This window comes from Crotalus tigris, unplaced genomic scaffold, assembly GCF_016545835.1.
Source record: "Crotalus tigris isolate CLP2741 ecotype Arizona unplaced genomic scaffold, ASM1654583v1 scf7180000017631.5181431, whole genome shotgun sequence".
Classification (NCBI taxonomy): Eukaryota; Metazoa; Chordata; class Lepidosauria; order Squamata; family Viperidae; genus Crotalus; species Crotalus tigris.
In genome coordinates, this window is record NW_024096525.1 from 1726563 (window position 1) to 1746733 (window position 20171).

At 39.7% G+C, this 20171-nt stretch overlaps 1 protein-coding gene across 8 annotated transcripts in view; it reads right to left on the reverse strand.

The window, feature by feature from the left end:
• Positions 1–4442: 4442 nt before the first annotated feature.
• Positions 4443–20171, reverse strand: part of CEP162 (centrosomal protein 162) — a 45265-nt gene continuing 29536 nt past the window's right edge. For all 8 annotated transcript variants that reach the window (XM_039334498.1, XM_039334500.1, XM_039334503.1 and 5 more), the window contains 7 exons: positions 15321–15425; positions 14304–14534; positions 11717–12369; positions 10289–10430; positions 8705–8803; positions 6612–6746; positions 4443–4844 (listed from right to left, as the gene is read on the reverse strand). In XM_039334498.1, the coding sequence (XP_039190432.1) occupies positions 4635–4844; positions 6612–6746; positions 8705–8803; positions 10289–10430; positions 11717–12369; positions 14304–14534; positions 15321–15425 (1575 nt within the window). In that variant the 3' untranslated portion in view covers positions 4443–4634. The remainder of the gene's footprint in view (positions 4845–6611; positions 6747–8704; positions 8804–10288; positions 10431–11716; positions 12370–14303; positions 14535–15320; positions 15426–20171) is intronic.

Consider the following 20171-nt stretch of genomic DNA (forward strand, 5'->3'; position numbering starts at 1 on the left):
AGTTATCATAGCCTGAAACAGATCAGGCCCGAGTGTCTGTGGTTCAGGGGGATGAAGCCCTGCTGCAGTGGGTGTAAAGGTAGCCTGTGGCCCAAATAGAGCCTGTGCTCCACACTGGTTAGCTGTGAAAGCCAATACTTTCTTCAAAGTCTTTGGAATGTTAACGAGGCCAATACTTTCTGCTGTCAAAGTCTTTGGAATGTTAATGAGGGAGGAATGCTCTCTGGAGGGAGAGCCATCCCAATTCATGCAGGCACCTGCCTGCAGGGAATCCCTACAAGAAAGGCTTTCCTGTCAGAAGGCTAAAATACTAATTAAAGGTTTCCTTTCTTGTTTTTGTTAATAATAATATTAACTAAAGTCCAGGATGAAGGGAAGGAAATTTCACAAATGGGTTATACAACCTGCTGTAGTCTGAGTAATCAAAAACGCATCTTTAGAGCAAGAGACTAAGTCTAAAACTGGGATGCTCTTGCACAGCAGAGGTGTACTTACACTTCAGACTTAGTCTTATTGGAGCAGGAAGATTAAGACAACCCATTTGTGGATTCTCCATCCAATCATGCTGGAGAAGCAGGTATTGTTGCAGCAAGCTAGCATTTATAAAGTACTGTGATGTGATGGGATCAAATGTTTTTATGAAATCCTAGTTTTCAATGTCTTAGAGTCATATCCTACTTTATAGGAATATATGGATGTCTGTTACTGTGCTTAGCAGTCATCATACTGTATCAGATATTCCCAACAAAAGAATGAAACTACGAGCAATAAAACAAAGACTGTACTTATTCCGGACTACAGCTTTTGACTTTTTATTAAAAAAGAATTAAGAAACCCTCTAGATGCATAATTACAACATAGCAGGGGTGTCAAACTGAGAACTGTTCTCAGACAATACATGGGTTTCTTCAACATCTTTGATAAATAGGACTATGAAAAATGGACTCTTTCTTTAACCCTACTGGCAGGTTGGTGAATTGTTGACTTTTTAACCATTTGCTGGTAGATAAGTGAAATAATGATTATTTCCTTGCTTGTTTGCTTGTTCATCCCATCAGAGTGGAGCTGGAATGCCAAGCTTGAAGTGACCTGGCATTCAATTGCCTAAATCATCTGCAGCAAAATCCTTGAGGAACTTCTGTTACTAACTGCTCCTTCCAGAGCTCCATTGGTGAAAATAAGTGGTAGAGATGTACAATGAACTGAAAGCAAGGAAACGGAGGGACAGAAGGCAGGGAGTGATTGGTGGTGGTGGGAATAGGAGGGCAGGATCCTCTGTGGGTATTTAATATCAGGTGTGAAAAACCAGATCCATACATGAAGATTCAAATTAATGGATTTATTGTTAAAAGTTTATGCACTTCTCAACTAAAATCAGCACTCTTGTGGCTATGTAATGATTTTTAACTGATGCCTCTTTTAACTCTCCCCCCCCACAGTACAATCTCTTGTGGAACAAGTATAGCAAGGAACAAGCAAACATTTTCCTAACCACAAAAAAACAAAAATAAGAAAAGAACAAAATTGAAATTCTTTGCCAATTTTTCATGTTTTTATTTTAAGCTGCCAAAAGGGATAGCATATTAAATTAACAAACAAATAAGAGGAATAATTCTCCCTCAATCCCCTCCCTTCTCTCAACATCACAAAGGATACTGGACTTCCAGTTTAGAATCCTGTTATGTTTTTGGCTTGTTGACATTCTGTTAGCATAGTGTTTCTCAACCTTGACAATTTTAAGGCATGTGGACTTCAACTCCCAGAATTCCACAGCCAGCATTGCTGGCTGTGGAATTCTGGGAGTTGAAGTCCACATGCCTTAAAATTGTCAAGGTTGAGAAACACTGTGTTAGCAGGTCTTGCTAACCAAACGCTGAAGTATATCTTTGGGTGGAGCTGAAAACCGAGTGGAATCCTTTCTGGCTTAAATGACAATAATGGTAAAATAAGAGTGGCTCCCCTCCCCTCACTGGTACTTTAAGGGGGAATGAATGGCTTATTGTGAGCAAGAAACTCCTGCAAGGAGCAGGAAATTGGACTAGATGACCTTGAAAGTCCCTCCCAAATGTATGATTCTGTAACGGCTGGGTATTGTTTACTTATGCAAATAGAAACCATCTGTCTTTAAAGACCCACCCATGAAAAGTGACTGGCTCTTGCTTTCTGAGTGTTGGAGGTAAAAAAGCAGGGATCCCAAGATTGGAGCCAAGGAAGCCATGGGCAGACAGAACACCTGGCTGGCATTTTAGCCAAAATTTAACATCCACGCAGTGGTTAGGCTGGCTTCATATCCAGCTGGTATCAACCTGGTAGACAAGAAACAAAATGCTACAATGTGGAATTGCCCTAAGCCTATAAGCTAGTGGGAGTCAATGACACTGCCTTGGAAATGTGGCATTTACGTTGACTAAATAACATGCCAAGAACTCTGATCAATAATGGAATATATCACATTTAGTCATTACAAATGTAGAATGTAGCTAGACCAGAAAGATGATGGTCACACTTGGCTCTCAACATCAAATAGGTCTGAATGCCAGAATTTTTGGGGAGATTGTAATTCAACATACCTTAGAAGGACAGATTATTTCACATTTGCTCTTTGATATGTATGTAAATCATTTTAATCCCTAGTGACAGCATAGATTTTCTCCAAGACAATCTATTCCTAACCAGTTCTTTCAGGTCCCTTAATGACATACTCATCACCACTGTAACTTGAGTCCACTGACAAAAAATTTTTCAGCCACTGGAAGTGCTTGCTGAACTGAACCCCTTGTCACTGAGGCAATTTCTAAACCCTGAAAAGCCTACTTACTTCCCACCTAACCTTGTGTTGGCTATTGCTTCTATGCAACAACTGGATGAGTTTCATTTATCAACACCATCTGGCCATACTTCAGTCTTAATATCATTCCTTTCCCATTTAATGGGAGTGCTGCTTGCTGTTAGCATTACCTGGAATCTTTCCATGAATCTCTTCATGTTACTCCATCTCTCTTGCCAATTGACCAGGGGGTGGGGAAGAGTAGAATTCTTCTTTTCTAAAGACAGTGGCCATGTCCTCCCTGAAGGCTTCTGCCTCTCTCTTTCCTTCTCCTCTACCATTGGAGGCAACAGGAGAGGGTTGCTTTTCTCTAGGAGGGACATCCCATATTGCAGGATGGGGCAAGGATGGGGTTCCTTCTAAAGCAGGGGTGTTGTGACGTGTCGTGACATATCACGACTTTTTCTCCATTGCCGGCAATGGGGTGGGTGCGGTTTTGGCATGACGCATCCAGCCCATGGGCTGGCAGTTTGACACCCCTGTTCTAAAGGAACCTGAAGAAATTCTAGGCTCAGTCCTGCTTTCTCATTTGAAGAAAAACCACCTGGCAGCTGAGACTGACAATGCGGTCATTAAAGTAAGGAGAGGGCTATGAAACATCAGAATGTGGAGGTAGCATAATCAAAGCGGGAAAGAACTATAAAGGGAAAATTTGTCTCTCAGGAGAGCAGGTATAAAGAAAGTTGATGTTTTGTTATTGAAAAACATAGCCAACACAACAGTTTTCAAATATTTCCTAAAAGCCAAATAAGATTCAAGAATATTTTATGAATTATTCTTATGCTAACTAGTCTTTGCTCAGAATGCAAAAAACAATATGACCCTTTGATATTAGCAGTCTTAAACTGCTTACCCCTATTCAGTAGACTTTGACTGCAATAATTGTTTCTACCTTGAATGAGCTGCATTAAGTTACATAATTTTACATAGTGGGCCTTTGACCATAAAGGTCTAGGTCAGTGGTTCTCAACCTTTCTAATGCTGCGACCCCATAATAAGTTCCCCATGTTGTGGTGACCCCCAACCACTTATACATCACCGGGTGCCAGGGGCGTGGCCAAAGAAAAGGGGGAAAAATGGCGGACAACCTTGTTTGGCAACCCCCGTGAAATGGTTTTTCGACCCCAAATGGGGTCCCGACCCACAGGTTGAGAACCACTGGTCTAGGTTATGCAATTACAAAGGGAAGATATTATTCTATTCTTCCTCCACATCCATTCAGAATACCACCATTAAGTGCTCTAATTGGGCAGTAGATTAGGCCACAATCAGTTAACCCAGCTGTGATATCAGGCATTTAACGACACTGCACAAGACTCTAATTAGAGATTACAAAACTGAGTAGGGGTTTTTTTCACTAAATATTTTTAGAAATGAAAATTATGCCTCAGAGATTTTACTGCAATTATTGGAAATCATTTTTTTTTGCTGACTAAAATAAAACAGCAAGACTTGTGAAAGCAACCGTTATCTTCTGTCCCTATGGTGACCAGTGCCTCATCATCTCCAGTTGCTGAACAATCTGTCTCTGCTATCCAAGCTTCCCAGAACTCGGGTAAGGTTAAGAAATTGGTAATGTTTACAAAAATCTAATCACATCTACTAAAATATTTACTAAATATATATTTATTTTAAAATATGAAATTTTTTAAAGGATTAAAAAAAATCAGATTTAAATTCTAGATTCAACTCCATTTTTACAGCAGAAATCTGGACCGAGTCAAAAACACTAACCAGTGTACCTTTACGGAATTTCAGCATATTTCTATTTTTATTAGAGCTCTTAGTCTCTGATTAACTCAGATGTTTAAATCTTCCAATAATTTTCTGGCATATTTGAGCTACCTGGTGTTATAACAACACCTTGTTTCTGCAATTGCCGTAGAACGTCTAACATTGAATCTAGTTCAACGCGAAATTTTTCCAGTTCTTGATTCTTCAACAGAGCAAGTTTCCTCCATTTCTCTGTTTCCTGAAGATGTTTGACTTCTGCATTATATCTTGTTTGTTGTATTACCTGTACAGTATGAGAAGAGTTATTTCAAAACACATGCTCATCAATATCTGTTTTATTCTTAAGAGCATTTACAGCACTTATGGCGAAGTTTAATTGAAAAAAATTCTTGCACTAAGGGAGATGCCTCAGATACACTCAATGTATCAGGCCATGGGGTTTGAGGTAAACTCTTAGAGTATGTTATTCGGATGTTTCTCTGAAAGAAACCTATGACTTGTAATAAATTCAGTTCATGCGTACTGAAGGATATTGCCCACGGGTATCTTTGTAAAATGAAAAAGATGGGGTGGCCCACTGATTCCAGAAGAATAGCGACTTGGTTACATGTGAAATGGCCCCAAAAAGTAATTCTGTGAATTAATTCTTCGTGCAAAAAATTCTATGAAACAGTCTTTGAATTGCTTTTAGCCCTTAATTCTAGACCAGCGGTTCTCAACCTATGGGTCGCGACCCCATTTGGGGTCGATCGCCCATTTTTCGGGGGTCGCCAAAGGTGGCGATCCGCCATTTTCCGCGGTGTCGCGCATGCGCGCCACGCATGGGGGGCACACGCACGCGCCCCGTGCATGGGGCGGCACCGTGCACGCACGTCATGCATGGAGCGCCGCGCACGCGCGCCGTGCATGGGGGGAGCGCCGCGCACACGCGTTGCGCATGGGGGGAGCGCCATGTACGCACGCCACGCGAGGGGGGGCGTCGCGAATGCGCGTCGTGCATGGGGGCGCCACCGCGCATGCGTGCCATGCGTGGGGCCCCTGCCCCCATGCGCGCAGCCCGGCGCATGCGCAGAACGTTTGTGTGACGGGGGTCGCTGTCACACAAACGTTGAGAAGCACTGTTCTAGACTGTTCATTGTGAAGAGAACTTACAAAAATTGGATAGGGGAAGACGTGTATTAACAAATTTATAATAGTTGCCACAAATGATTTGTTTTCTTTAGTTAGAAGCTAGAACTGAGAAAAGACTCTGGTTCTGTTGGCAGAGCCAGGACTAGCAAGGCGTGGGAACGGAGGCTTTCTTTCCCGACTCCTGACCTCTCATTTGGAAAGGCCTTAATCCCCTTCTGTCCAAACGCTCATTCTCGTGCCTTAAGGAGGTAGGGGAGGATTAATAAAGCACCTTTTTGAAGCCATAGTCCACCTTACTGCAAGCGCAGATGCTGAATCACAGGAGCTTGGCAACAATTCAATCCTTTACTCCTTTTTCAGAATCCAGTGCTGCAGGCTATCCATAACTGAATATTTTAACCTTTACATTAAATCAAAGAATCAGAAGGATCTTGCAGCATTCTCCATCCGAGCTGCGCTTTTAAATAACAATTTGACCGCTTCTTACTGTCTGGAAATAGATTACATAGACACCGAAGAAGACTGTAATTAAACCAGTCTCTTTTTGCTGCCATGGGACTACTAAGTGCGATACTGATAACCTTCAATTTTCCCTTGTTTTTTCTCCCAAGGCTGCCCTGGGAGCTTTCCTAACGCTCCCAAGCAAACTTAGGGGCTACTTGGGAGATGAAGAATGGAAGTGGGAAGAATGGTTTTTCCACTACATTGATAGAAGGAATTCTATCAGTAAGAGCAGTGTATTGCACATCACTGTAAACCCATAATATTTTTAACGATTTTTCTATACAAATTAATTATATCTGCATGCTTTCACAACAGATTAGAATCCTGAAGCCAGAAAATATTTGCTGTGATTCTGAAAGGCTTATAAAATTCAAAATATTTACATTTTAAGATTAACAATTCCTTGTTTTCTTACCTGCTGCAGTTCTTGCTCTCTCTGTTCATAACTGGTTTCCAATTGTCTTATTTTTCGTTCCAGACACGAAAAGCGTTTCAGCTCAGGACTCTGATTCTCTCTAGCTACTTTGAGCTCTTCTAACAACTTTCCCATCTGGAAGGGCAATTTATGTAATGATCCAGCATTTGATTAAGAAGTATTCAATTATTTCGCTTATATAAACTTGCATCAACTACATAAAAGCATGATTCTACTTCTGGGAGAGTAAAGGATGCAACATTTATATTTATCTTTTGTGCTCTTCTATGTATCAGCATACACTTACTATACTTCAGGGGTGTCAAACTCACAATGTCATGTGACATGTCACGATGTATCGCGACTATTTTTCCATTGCTGGCAATGGGATGGGCACCGTTTCGCCATGATGCATCTGGCCCGCGGGCCGGCACTTTGACACCCCTGCTATACTTACTCAAAATACATACATTTATCCCCATTTAATAATGGCAATTGGGACCATGACTGTGCCATTTTAAAATGGCAGTTGCAGCAGTCCCAGTTGCCACTGTTAGGCAAATCTTGCATGATTTAGCATCTTGCAGTCACACGATTGCCATTTGTGACTTGCTGGTTTCCCCACTGACTTTGCTGATTGTAAACTGGCAGTGAAAGTCACAAATGGTGAACGCACGACTGGGGCATGCTGCAATGTTGTAATTGACAGCCGACTGCCAAGTGCCTAAATTGTAGTTCATATGACCATGGGAAAGCTGTGATGGACACAACTATGTAAGCCCCTCTCATTAAGTGCCATCGTGACTGCGAACAGTGGTCATACATTGAGGACCTGTATTTGCATATAATGATATAAATAATATATAAATAATAATGCGTATTATTTCTGTTTTATTTGATTCCCATGGTGCTTGCACTGCTTTGTCTTTGAAGAACTTAAAAGTATATTGTTATTTTCACACATATAAGGCAATGAACATATGCAAAAACCCTTCCTCCTCCCATTTCCCCCCACAACAACAAACCTTTGAAGTGAATTGGGCTGAGAGAGAGAATGACTGGCCCAAGGTCATCCATCTGTCATGGCTAAGGCAGAACTTGAACGTACCGTTTCTTACTTTCTAGCCTGATGTCTTAACTACTGGACTAAACTGACTAATAATTTATAACTATTAAATATTTTCTACAGTTTTAAGAAATATCCGCACATTTACAGGTAAGTATTGCAATTCTAGAAATGCATATTTAAAAATAAGTCTCACTGCGTTCAGTAGGGCTTACTGACATGCAGGGTATTGCAATTTATATCTGATGGTACAATATTCTAGACAACATGGGGCAAGCTGAACGTTTGAGAACTTCTCATACACAACCCCCCCCCCCGAGCAGTACCACAGAAACTGTATCCTTTTCAAGAAATTGTCTTTGAAATAGCTATTTTTAAAATGAAAAATTATTCCATTATATCTACATATCTCATCTATCTTCTCTATCATCCATCCATCTGTTCAATTCTCAAGGTTTACTCGGCCTTCCATCCTTCCGAGGTTGGTAAAATGAGGACCCTGATTGTTGGGGGCAATAGGCTGACTCTGTAAACCACTTAGAGAGGGCTGTAAAGCAATATATAAGTCTAAGTGCTATTGTTGTCTGTCTGTCTGTCTGTCTGCCTATATCTATCTATCTATCTATCTATCTATCTATCTATCTATCTATCTATCTATCTATCTATCTATCTATCTATCTATCTATCTATCATCTTTACCTACCTACTTACCTATGTACCAACTTTCATCTGATGCTATTAGCGTTCAGTGAAAATGACTAATAAGTCACTCTCACTCCAGTTTGAATTATAACAAACTGGTGAACTAGTTAATGAAATAGGTTTAAAGTATTCTGGCACAAATGCTGAAGCCAGCATACAAGGCAAGAACAGGTGGATAAAGGTCAGAGTATAGATATCACAATCATGATAAAATGCTATCAAGACCTATTGCATAAAATGCACCAATTTACGAGGGCAGTTCGGAAATAAACCGAATTTACAAACTGCTGTTAATACTCTTAAAATACTTTAGATTTCAATTTACCTCCTTCTGAAGAATGGCTTCCCTCCTTTGTGAAACTGCAAGGGCTCCCTCCTCCTTTTGCAGTTCATGAACTTGCTGCTGAAGGTACTTAATAAGGTTCTATGGGAAGACATAAGTATTCTTGATGGTTAGACTATTCTAAAACATGATGTACTTCTTTAAAGATATGATGGTGTGTGGCCCATCCACTTCAGTAATCAGAATCTGCATTGATTAGGACTAGACAAGAGAGAATTGTGTTGCCTTAGCGGATAACATGCAAATAATTGTTTCAATTTCATTTTTTAAATATTATTTTTATTGAAGAAATTTTTAATAAGATTAAAACACTATAAATATTAGAAAACAAAGAAAATATACTGAATAAGAAAGAAAACAGAAAAAGAAATAGAAAAGAAAAAAAAAGGATTATAAAGAAATGGCTTCTAATCTTTTGGATACTGCTTGTACATGCATTTATATTTTACTCCTTTCTAAGGCTATATCATAATTTCCTTCTTTCCATAAATTATCCTTTCTAATCCTCAAACCCTAGAAAAATTCATAACAAAGTTTTTGAAATGGGATGAAGATGACACGGAGGCAGAAATTAAAAAGTATATAGAATCAATACACAAACCCATAAATCATAGGTTCACTTTTCTCTTTTTCAGCAAAAGGTTCATAAGGAGTTTCAGTCACTGAAAAATGTAGTTATTGATATTTCTGTAATAAAATTAATTTTGCCATCTCTGCTAGTTCTGTTATCCTCACAAACCGTTCTCCCATTAGGGCTGTTTCAGAAGCTTTCATTTTTGTGCATATAATAGTCTTGCAACAATAATCATATATAAAAACAATCTTCCATGGCTCTTTCTAATTGTTTATTAAACCCAGAATGAAAGGTTCTGGTTTCAGTTGAAGACTGCCCTATAAAATTATCATTATATGTATTTGAACCCAGAAATTTCTCGCTTTTTTACAAGTTCTCCAGGCATGATAAAATGAACAGCTTGTCAGTCAAAAAGAAGTACTCTTCTTTTTGCTCAGTATTCTAACTGGAATTTCTTTTAAGTACAATCACATCCACATTATTAATCTTCAATCTCTTAGTGAAATGCTTCTATAAAACTTGATCTCTGCTGATCTTTCTGACAAAGTGCAGAAGAATATCCTTAGTATATGTCTTAGTTTTACAAATTGTGTAAACACATAATTTACATAAACATGGCATTCAGAGTAATATTGTCAGAAGTGCCATCTTACGCCTGCACTTTGCATTCACTAGCTGCCAGTCTACTATGAATTAAGGGTGAGGGAGAAGGATGTTCAAGATCCCATGGCTGGGAAAGTAAACCTTTCACACCGAATGGAGTTGAGAGTCGTTCTTACTTAAAGGACCAAGCTGGGGCAGGATTGACAAATATATAGTACAATGGTTTCTATGACAGTTCATGGAATGAAAAAACTACTTGCTATAATGGCAAGTATGTCTGCAAGATACAATATACCATGGCCTTTCTGTGTATGCCTGTGTCTATTTGTAGGGGTATGTTGTGGTGTGGGTGTGTGTCTACCTCTCTCTCTCTCTCTGGCCAATTTTACCTCTTGAGATGAAATCTTGCTGTTCAGTTCTGCTGCTTTGGAAATAGAATATTCTCTTGCTTGCTGACAAAGAATTCTCTCCAGCTCTTTCTGATGTGATACTTTAAGAGTAGCAATATGACCTTGTAACTCTTCTTTTGCCCTGTAAGCACAGAAAAAAAGTAACACTCTTTGCTGTGTTGGTAGTAACCTACATATATCCAATTCTTTCCAAATAATACGAATATCCTATCTGGCTTGTATGTACTATATTTTTCAAATGTTTCTGCAGCTGTAAATCAACCACAATTGTTCTTCCCATTGTTCTTTTTTTACACCACTCTTAAACATGAGGGATAGGGCAGAGTTCCCCAATCTTCCTGGCTTTCCGGTGGGGAAGAGGGAAAGGGGATGGTTCCATGCATGTAGCCGGCAAGTGCGTGCATGTGCAGCTCCATTTGCGCATGCATGCGCTTGCCCGCTGCTCACGCACGTGGAGATGTGTGCGTGCATGCACACTTCCGTGGTCCAGTACCAAATGGCTCAATAGTGGGCCACAGCCCGGGGGTTGGGGACTCCTGGGGACAGAAAGGAGAAAAAAATATGCCTGCTTTAGGACCAATCTTAAGAACTCAATATTTAAATCTTTAATTCTAATAAAGCAAGTACAAGCATTATCATTAATGAGAGTGGAAAGAGGATCAAGACAGAGCCAAAAAGGAAATGAACTGTGGCATTTCTATCAATTGTAATTTAAAAAAGAGAGCTTATTTTACAAAATGAAATAGTTTGCGCACTAAACAAATATTATTCATTGTACGGAAAAGCAATATATGTATGATTTCTATTCTAACAATAGATCTCTGTAAAAGATTCTATGTAATACTGGCTGATCAAAAAGGGCTTGTTTAATTTTTTTTTTAAAATAACACTTTAAAAAAAATCTGTGTAAGTTTGTTCTAGTGGTCCAATTAACTGCAAGGATCATGTGTTAAAGTCCATAATTTATTTAAGGGTAGAATGCAAATAATACTATACAATTGTAATTTAGACTGTATTTGTAACTCACATCACTGCATAAAAAGTAATGGGAAAAATTCAACAAATGCCAGTGGAAGCTTGACTTAAACTGCAAGGAAAAACTTTAATTTAACCTGGCCCTGCTGAGGAGAGCTGCTTCTAATGAACAGGCTTCCAAGAAAGCACTCGTGAGAAGGGCAAGACTTCAAATCAGCAAGCGTTACTACTCTACAGCAGGAGTAGTCAACCTTGGCTCTTTTATGACTCGTGGACTTCAACTCCCAGAATTCCTGAGCCAGCCAAGCTGGCTCAGGAATTCTGGGAGTTGAAGTCCACGAGTCATAAAAGAGCCAAGGTTGACTACCCCTGCTCTACAGGAATAAATGGCCCTGGGCATGTGTTAACAACTCTAGACCATCAAAAGATTACCTTCTCATAAGATCTTCAGCATTTGCCAGAGCTGCTTGAGATGTTACCCTTTCTTCGTTTAGTTCCAGTTTCAGTTTTTCCAATTCTTCTTTCAGGTGGGCATTTTCTTGTTGGACTTCTGAAATGTGAGCGTCAGCAAAGACATCGGGCTGGTATATCTTATCTTTGAGATGATCAGGGAAAAAACCTGCATTCCTGGGGACCTTTTTCTCAGGACTCACAGGGTCTTTTTCCAGCATTCCTTTTTTATCAAGCCTTCTTCCAGAATTTGCACTGGACAGCATCCTCCTCCTCTCTTTTTGAAGCCTTTCAACAGTTTTGGTGAGATCTTTTATCTCCCTGTTTTTGGCAATCATTTCCTGATTGAGCCGAACCAACTGGGCTTTTGCACGCGCTTGTTCCACCTGATGTTCTAGTGACTGCAGATCTGCAACGTCATCTCGTGGATTCCTCTGACTTTCTAGCTGGGCTACATGGCTTCGGAGGGAATTGATTTCAGCCTGGAGATTCTGAACAGTCTCTTGGTGGGCTTCATTGACCTTACACAGTTCCTGATCAAAGCTGGATGACTTGTCTTGAAGCTTCTGAGGCTCATTCAGCAGTTTATATGCCAAAAGTTGTTCAAGTTCCTCAATTCTTTTCTCATATTGAAGCTGTAAAGACAGATTGCAGGAAGTAAAGATTCACCTATATTTTGCTTTTATTTGCTCTGAATCTCAAAGGAGAGCAAGGGCGCAATAGTTAACGGTTCCTTAATGCTTTCCCAGGGAACACATGATTGTTTCCTTAAGCAGTCACCAGGATAGATCCAGACTGATATATCCAACTATGGCACTTTGCATACCAACCTTAGAAGTGTATTATCTGCCAGCTTTCCGAGAGGGAAGCCATCAAGCCATGTTCCCAGAAGAGAACCGATGGTATGAACAGTGAAGTATGGTAGACCGCGTTCTTTTTCTCAACTGCTTTGACAACACTCATTTTAAAAAAGACTCTGACACCAGTAACCAAGAGTGAAAATATTTTTTTTTTAAAAAAATGCAGCTTGTTGTGCAACACAAACAACCCAAGTACAAACACTTGCACAATTATGGCTTCCTTTCTATGAAAGTTAAAGTCAACATGTGATGCTAAAGTGACAAAGTAGGCTCACTTACACGCATGCTTTCGCTTACATAAATGTGAAATGAAACACAAAAATATTGGATTTTGTAAAATTACACCAGGGAACTTAAGGAACATTTGATAAAGTTGATCAATGTGATGGACAAGAAATTTTGTAGGAACTTTGGAAAGCAATAACCTAGGTCAGGGGTAGGCAACCTTGGCTCATTTATGACTCGTGGACTTCAACTCCCAGAGTTCCTGAGCATAGCTGGCTCAGGAATTCTAGGAGTTGAAGTCCACGAGTCATAAAAGAGCTAAGGTTGCCTATTCCTGACCTAGGTGTCAACAAGTAGTCTCCCAGCATTATCTTCTGGACATGGCCTGATAAGGAGAACTGGAACCACTGGAAAACAATACTATGATTTATTTATTTATTGTAATGCTCTCCATCTTTAATTGATTCTGGCTCACCACATAAAACAACGAAGTAAAATAAAAAAATACTCAGCAATAAACAACACTGTGAATCCTATCAGCAACAACGTTGTCAGGGTTCCGACTAATGAAGCACTTTAAAGAACTTTCAGGCATGTTTCCTAAAGTCTTTATTACAGAGCTACAAATTGCCGGTCACCATCATGGACGTTTTGATGCCAGAATCTGACTTCCTCTCGCTGGCATCAAACTTTTCTTGCTAAACCCCTCCCTTATCTTGCAGTCACAAGTCACATTATCCAATTAGTGTGAAGGTCAAAAGTTTACTTCCCCTTTCTTTCCCGGGCTTTTTACCCCCCCACTCTAAGCTATGTATTAACCCAGTAAATACCAGACAGTTTCGCATATTGTCAAAGCAAGAATATACAGTATTTGCAGCATTGACAAACGTATCATCCATGCAACAAGGGGTTCCAACCACCGACGTCGAAAGCCTGGGAGAAGAGCCAGATTTAAAAGGCCCTCCAGAATGCCATCAGAGTATTAAAACGTCCTGAAGTACCCAGGAAAACAACCAGAGCCGAGCCCTCCAAGACAGTTTCCAGCATGGCTCACGGTTACCAAAGTAATCGAACAATTTTAGTATCGTATCTTACTAGAAAGACCAGTTGAAATGGGCCTAGATAATTAGTACTCAGAGTTCTTAATCACCTTTCTCAGAATATGTTTGAGACTGGTCTATAATTGCCAAGATCTTTTGAATCAAAGCAGGTTTTTACTGAAATCCTGGCTCATCTTCACCAGTGTTTTTACTGAATAGTAAAGAAGAGCAATAATCAGCCTGTTCTGTACAGGTAAAACTGAGGCACGCCATACCTTCCTTATTATTTCTACTGGTACAAAGTAGATTGAAACCTGCAACGGCCTCATCTTCACCAAAGTCTTTCACTTGCAGTCTAACTGGCATCTTAACAGCTTCAATCTTTTCAGCTGTCAGCTAGTAGATTTTAAAAGAAGTATTTAAAACTGTAGTGAAGTGTTTCACCTTTATTTTTTGAAACTGTTGTTCCATGGCACGGAGACTTTTTTTGGCTTCGTCATCTTTACCCTCCAGTTCTGTTTCTAACTTCTTAACTCTTTTTTCAAGAAATTCCACTGTATTACTTTTTGGTGTAGCATCGCCGTCTCCCTCAGAAGCTGCTGTAGCAGCAGCATATATCAAAGCTGGCAAAGAATTAGGATATCTTCTCTTCAGAATCCCTTCCATTTCCTTAACCTTTCAAAAGATACATTAAATTAAATAAAAATAAAAAAACACTTAGGAAATCAAAAGGTTTAGAGCAAAGGCATTTTAGCTTTACATTTTCAGTGACAAGAGAAAGGTGTCTGATAATATTTACACTGAAATTTTAAACATACCTAAGGATACTTGTTTCATAGTTGAACAATACAAATACGCAAACAATACTGTTCATAAGCTAAAGGGAGAATCCTAGGAGTATACTGAACATAACTAGTGGGATTTATAATTGACAATTCAAATTATAATTTATAATTAACAATTCAATTATAATTAATTGCTTTCTCACAAGCCTCAGTTGTGAAAATGATTTCACTAAATGAGAAGAGAGAGAAAAAGAACTCAGTAGCAAAGAAATCCTTTGCATGCTAAAAATATCAGAATCAGCCTTAACATTTCCATCTAAATTTGGGGCAGACAGACATGCATGCACACTGATCGTTTTCCAAAACCTATATATTTCAGGGGTCTAGGGAAAGAGCAATGAAAAGACATAGATATATCATTTTTTTATAGATTCTCTATCTCAGAAAGAGACTGAAACACCTCTCAATTACTGTAAATGAACTCAACATCCTTCCTTGGACATTATTTTAGTATGAAGAGTATTTGGCCTTAATTCCCTATCCCCACTCTGTAAATCTATTTAACAATTATTTTCCAGAAAAGAGCTTCAAAGCAAACACAGTTAAATCACCATTCTCATTATTAATAAAAGTAGATACTAATATAATACAGGAAAAAGGACTGTATATTACATACCTGCCGCTCAAGGTCTTGAATCCGTTTGGCATCTGCTGCCCTATTTTTTAGCCGTGTCCTTTGCTGGGCAGAGTGATGCCCAGCTTCACTTCTAAGTTTTTCAACCTGTGCAATAAAAAGTAAAAGTATACCAAAGAATGGCCTAAACAATCCATTTATCATTACCGTAACACAAAGTATTTTCATTTTTTTTCAATGGAAGATTTTTCTTCATGAAAACAGGACTGGAACCTAGACATTGACTTTCTCAGTAATAGTTGTCCCTCTGAAACAGCTTGCTTCCCCCTGATGTTAGGTGTGCCTTGCTCTGATAATGTAGCAGGAAATACTAAGTTATTCTCTCTATGATAGCATTCACATTATTGAATAATTTCCCTTGAATAGATCTTTATTGTTTTTTTGTTTTAAAAAACTCATAGTATTTGATCTTTACAGCAATATTTTTAAAGCCTATTAGTCAATGTACAAATTGCTTTTCATTCTGTCAATCCCATATCAGCATGGGGGAGAGAGGCTCTTTTCTTTATTGATTTGTCTGATATTGAACCATATCATGTTCCATCAACATTTTTCACAGACTCTAGGTTGGATTGTAAGTACAATATCACTTTAAAATAATTTCAGTTTATGTTCTTGTGCAACTAATTTGGCTTCTAGAATTCTATTTTTTATGTATTTGGATTACCAATGGTTCTAATGCTAGAACTATTAGCTAATAATGCTAATAAAAATAAAGGAGAGAATAGCCTTGTCTTGTCTCTCTCTTGTTTTATGCATACAACATATTTAATTTAAGTAAGTAAGTAAGTAAGTAAGGAAGGAAGGAAGGAAGGAAGGAAGGAAGGAAGGAAGGGAGAAGTTGATATGAATAATGAACCTGAAATTCTATCATCCTTTTTATTGGGCTTATTAAACATGACAGCCCTTTATGGATTACTGCCTTGTCGTGGCAAAGGGGCTTGTGTAACTCAATGAAGCTATAAGCTATGCCGTGCAGGGCCACCCAAGACGGACAGGTCATAGCAGAGAGTGCTGACAAAATGTGATCCACTGGAGAAGGAAATGGCAAACCACTCCAGTATCTTTGCCATGAAAACCCCATGGACAGTACTAAAAGGCAAAAAGATATGATGCTGGAAGATGAGCCCCTCAGGTCGGAAGGTGTCCAATATGCTACTGGGGAAGAGCAGAGGGCTAGTACTAGTAGCACCAGAAAGAATGAAGCGACTGGGCCAAAGCCGAAAGGACACTCAGCTGTGGATATATCTGGTGGTGAAAGCAAAGTCCGATGCTGTAAAGATCTTTTTTCCATAGGAACCTGGAATGTAAGACCCATGAATCAAGGCAAGCTAGACGTAGTCAAAAAAGACATGACAAGACTGAACATCGACATCTTAGGAATCAGCGAACTAAAATGGACAGGAATGGGTGAATTTAACTCAGATGACAATCAGGTATACTACTGTGGGCAAGAATCCCTCAGAAGAAATGGAGTAGCCTTCATAGTCAATAAAAGAATAGGAAAAGCAATACTGGGATACAATCCCCAAAATGACAGAATGATCTCAATTCGAATCCAAGGCAAACCATTCCATATCACAATAATCCAAATCTATGCCCCAACCACTAGTGCTGAAGAGGATGAAATAGACCGGTTCTATGAAGCCCTGCAGCACCTTATAGAATTAACACCAAAAAATGATGTCCTTATCATCATGGGGGATTGGAATGTTAAGGTAGGAAGCCAAAAGATAACCGGAATAACAGGCAAGTTTGGCCTTGGAGTACAAAATGAAGCAGGGCACAGGCTAATAGAATTTTGTCTAGAGAATACGATGGTCATAACAAACACTCTTTTCCAACAACCCAAGAGACGGCTCTACACATGGACATCACCTGATGGTCAACATAGAAATCAAATTGACTATGTGCTCTGCAGCCAAAGATGGAGAAACTTTATACAGTCAGTAAAAACAAGAAAAACAAGACCAGGAGCTGACTATGGCTCAGATCATGAGCTTCTCGTTGCAAAATTTAGGCTTAAATTGAAAAAAGTAGGGAAAAGCACTAGGCCACCCAGGTATGAATTAAATCATATTCCTGATGAATATACAATAGAGGTGACAAATAGATTTAAGGAATTAGATCTGATAGACAGAGTGCCTGAAGAACTATGGATGGAAGTTCGCAACATTGTACAAGAGGTAGCAACTAAAACCATCCCAAAGAAAAAGAAATGCAAGAAAGCAAAATGGCTGTCTGAGGAAGCTTTGCAAATAGCTGAGGAAAGAAGGGGAGCGAAAGGCAAAAGAGAAAGAGAAAGATACACCCAATTGAATGCAGAATTCCAGAGAGTAGCTAGAAGAGATAAGAATGCCTTCTTAAATGAACAGTGCAAAGAAATAGAAGAAAACAACAGAATAGGGAGGACCAGAGATCTCTTCAAGAAAATTGGAGATATGAAGGGAATGTTTCATGCAAAGATGGGCATGATAAAGGACCAAAACGGCAGGGACCTAACAGAGGCAGAAGAGATTAAGAAGAGATGGCAAAACTACACAGAAGAACTATACAAGAATGAGCTTAACGTCCCAGATAACCACAATGAGATGGTCACTGACCTCGAATCAGACATCCTAGAATGTGAAGTGAAATGGGCCTTAGAAAATCTGAGCAACAACAAAGCTAGTGGAGGTGACAGTATTCCAGCTGAGCTATTCAAAATCTTAAAAGACGATGCAGTAAAAGTGCTACACTCAATTTGCCAGCAAATTTGGAAAACTCAACAGTGGCCACAGGATTGGAAAAGGTCAGTTTACATTCCAATTCCAAAGAAAGGCAATGCCAAAGAATGTTCAAACTATCGCACCATTGCACTCATTTCACATGCTAGTAAAGTTATGCTTAAAATCCTACAAGCTAGATTCCAGCAGTATGTAGATCGAGAACTACTAGAAGTACAGGCAGGATTTCGAAGAGGCAGAGGAACTAGAGATCAAATTGCCAACATACGCTGGATCATGGAGAAAGCTAGGGAGTTCCAGAAAAACATCTACTTCTGCTTCATTGACTATGCTAAAGCCTTTGATTGTGTGGATCACAACAAATTGTGGCAAGTTCTTAAAGAGATGGGAATACCAGACCATCTTATTTGTCTCTTGAGAAACCTATATGCGGGTCAAGAAGCAACAGTGAGAACTGGACACGGAACCACTGATTGGTTCAAAATTGGAAAAGGAGTCCGGCAAGGCTGTATACTGTCGCCCTGCCTATTTAACTTATATGCAGAGCACATCATGAGAAAGGCAGGGCTAGATGAATCAAAAGTTGGAATTAAGATTGCCGGGAGAAATATCAACAACCTAAGATATGCAGATGATACCACTCTAATGGCAGAAAGTGAAGAGGAACTAAAGAGCCTCTTGATGCGGGTGAAGAAGGAGAGTGCAAAAGTTGGCTTGAAACTCAACATTAAGAAAACCAAAATCATGGCATCCGGCCCTCTCAATTCCTGGCAAATAGATGGGGAAGAAATGGAGGTAGTGACAGATTTTATTTTTCTGGGCTCCAAGATCACCTCAGATGGGGACTGCAGCCAAGAAATTAAAAGACGCTTGCTCCTGGGGAGGAAAGCTATGGCAAATCTAGACAGCATACTAAAAAGCAGAGACATCACCCTGCCAACAAAAGTGCGTATAGTCCAGGCCATGGTTTTCCCAGTTGCAATGTATGGCTGTGAAAGTTGGACCATAAGAAAGGCTGAGCGCAAAGAATTGAGGCCTTTGAACTATGGTGCTGGAGAAGACTCCTGCGAGTCCCTTGGACTGCAAGGCGTTCAAACCGGTCAGTCCTAGAAGAGATCAACCCCGACTGCTCTTTAGAAGGCCAGATCCTGAAGTTGAAACTCAAATACTTTGGCCACCTAATGAGAAGGAAGGACTCACTGGAGAAGGGCCTAATGCTGGGAAAGATTGAGGGCAATAGAAGAAGAGGACGACAGAGAATGAGATGGCTGGATGGAGTCACTGAAGCAGTAGGTGTGAACTTAAATGGACTCCAGAAGATGGTAGAGGACAGGAAGACCTGGAGGAACGCTGTTCATGGGGTTGCGATGGGTCGGACACGACTTCGCAATTAACAACAACAACAAAAAACATGACAGAGAAACCATCACAAAAATCACAAAGATGAAAGAACAGTTTATTTAACAGCTGATCTCACTTTCTGTGTGAATGAATGTTGTAGTCTGACATTCTCAAAATTTCAGCATATTTTGTGCATGCTGATTGTGCAACAGCCATATTCCTGGCCAGCTAACAAGTAAAAGAGAGCATTCTAGATGGAGTCAATTTGCACTCCAGGCCTCCAATTGAACATTTTCTGGGCTATTCTCAACAGACAAATCTAAAACACTAAAATACAGAGCAGTTTTATGTCAGGGTACAAACCACAGTATCTCTTGAACTTAAGACCTTGTGACGTCAAGCAATCCAGGCTGATTCCATCACCTAGTTCTGGTTAATAGAGAAAATGCAACAAAGGTAGCCACCTCTGTGGATAAGCTAACAGGCTGGAACAGTTCCATTAAAACTCCCTGATTGCTTATCTAGGGCCAATTTTCCTCCCTTCTTTGTTTTGCCAATAAGTGGCCAGATTATATACTTATAATGAGAAGCAAGATGTGACCATTACTGTTGCCCACCAAGAAGTCAGGCAGGCAATAGGTGTTTCCCCCTGAATACATGAACCTCAGGCTGTATGACACTCTGTCTGAGGGGGCAGTTGGGAGATCTGGCCCCTGTCTTTTTCAACAAAATGCCTTGGCTTGGCATTGGTGTACTTCTAGTTGAT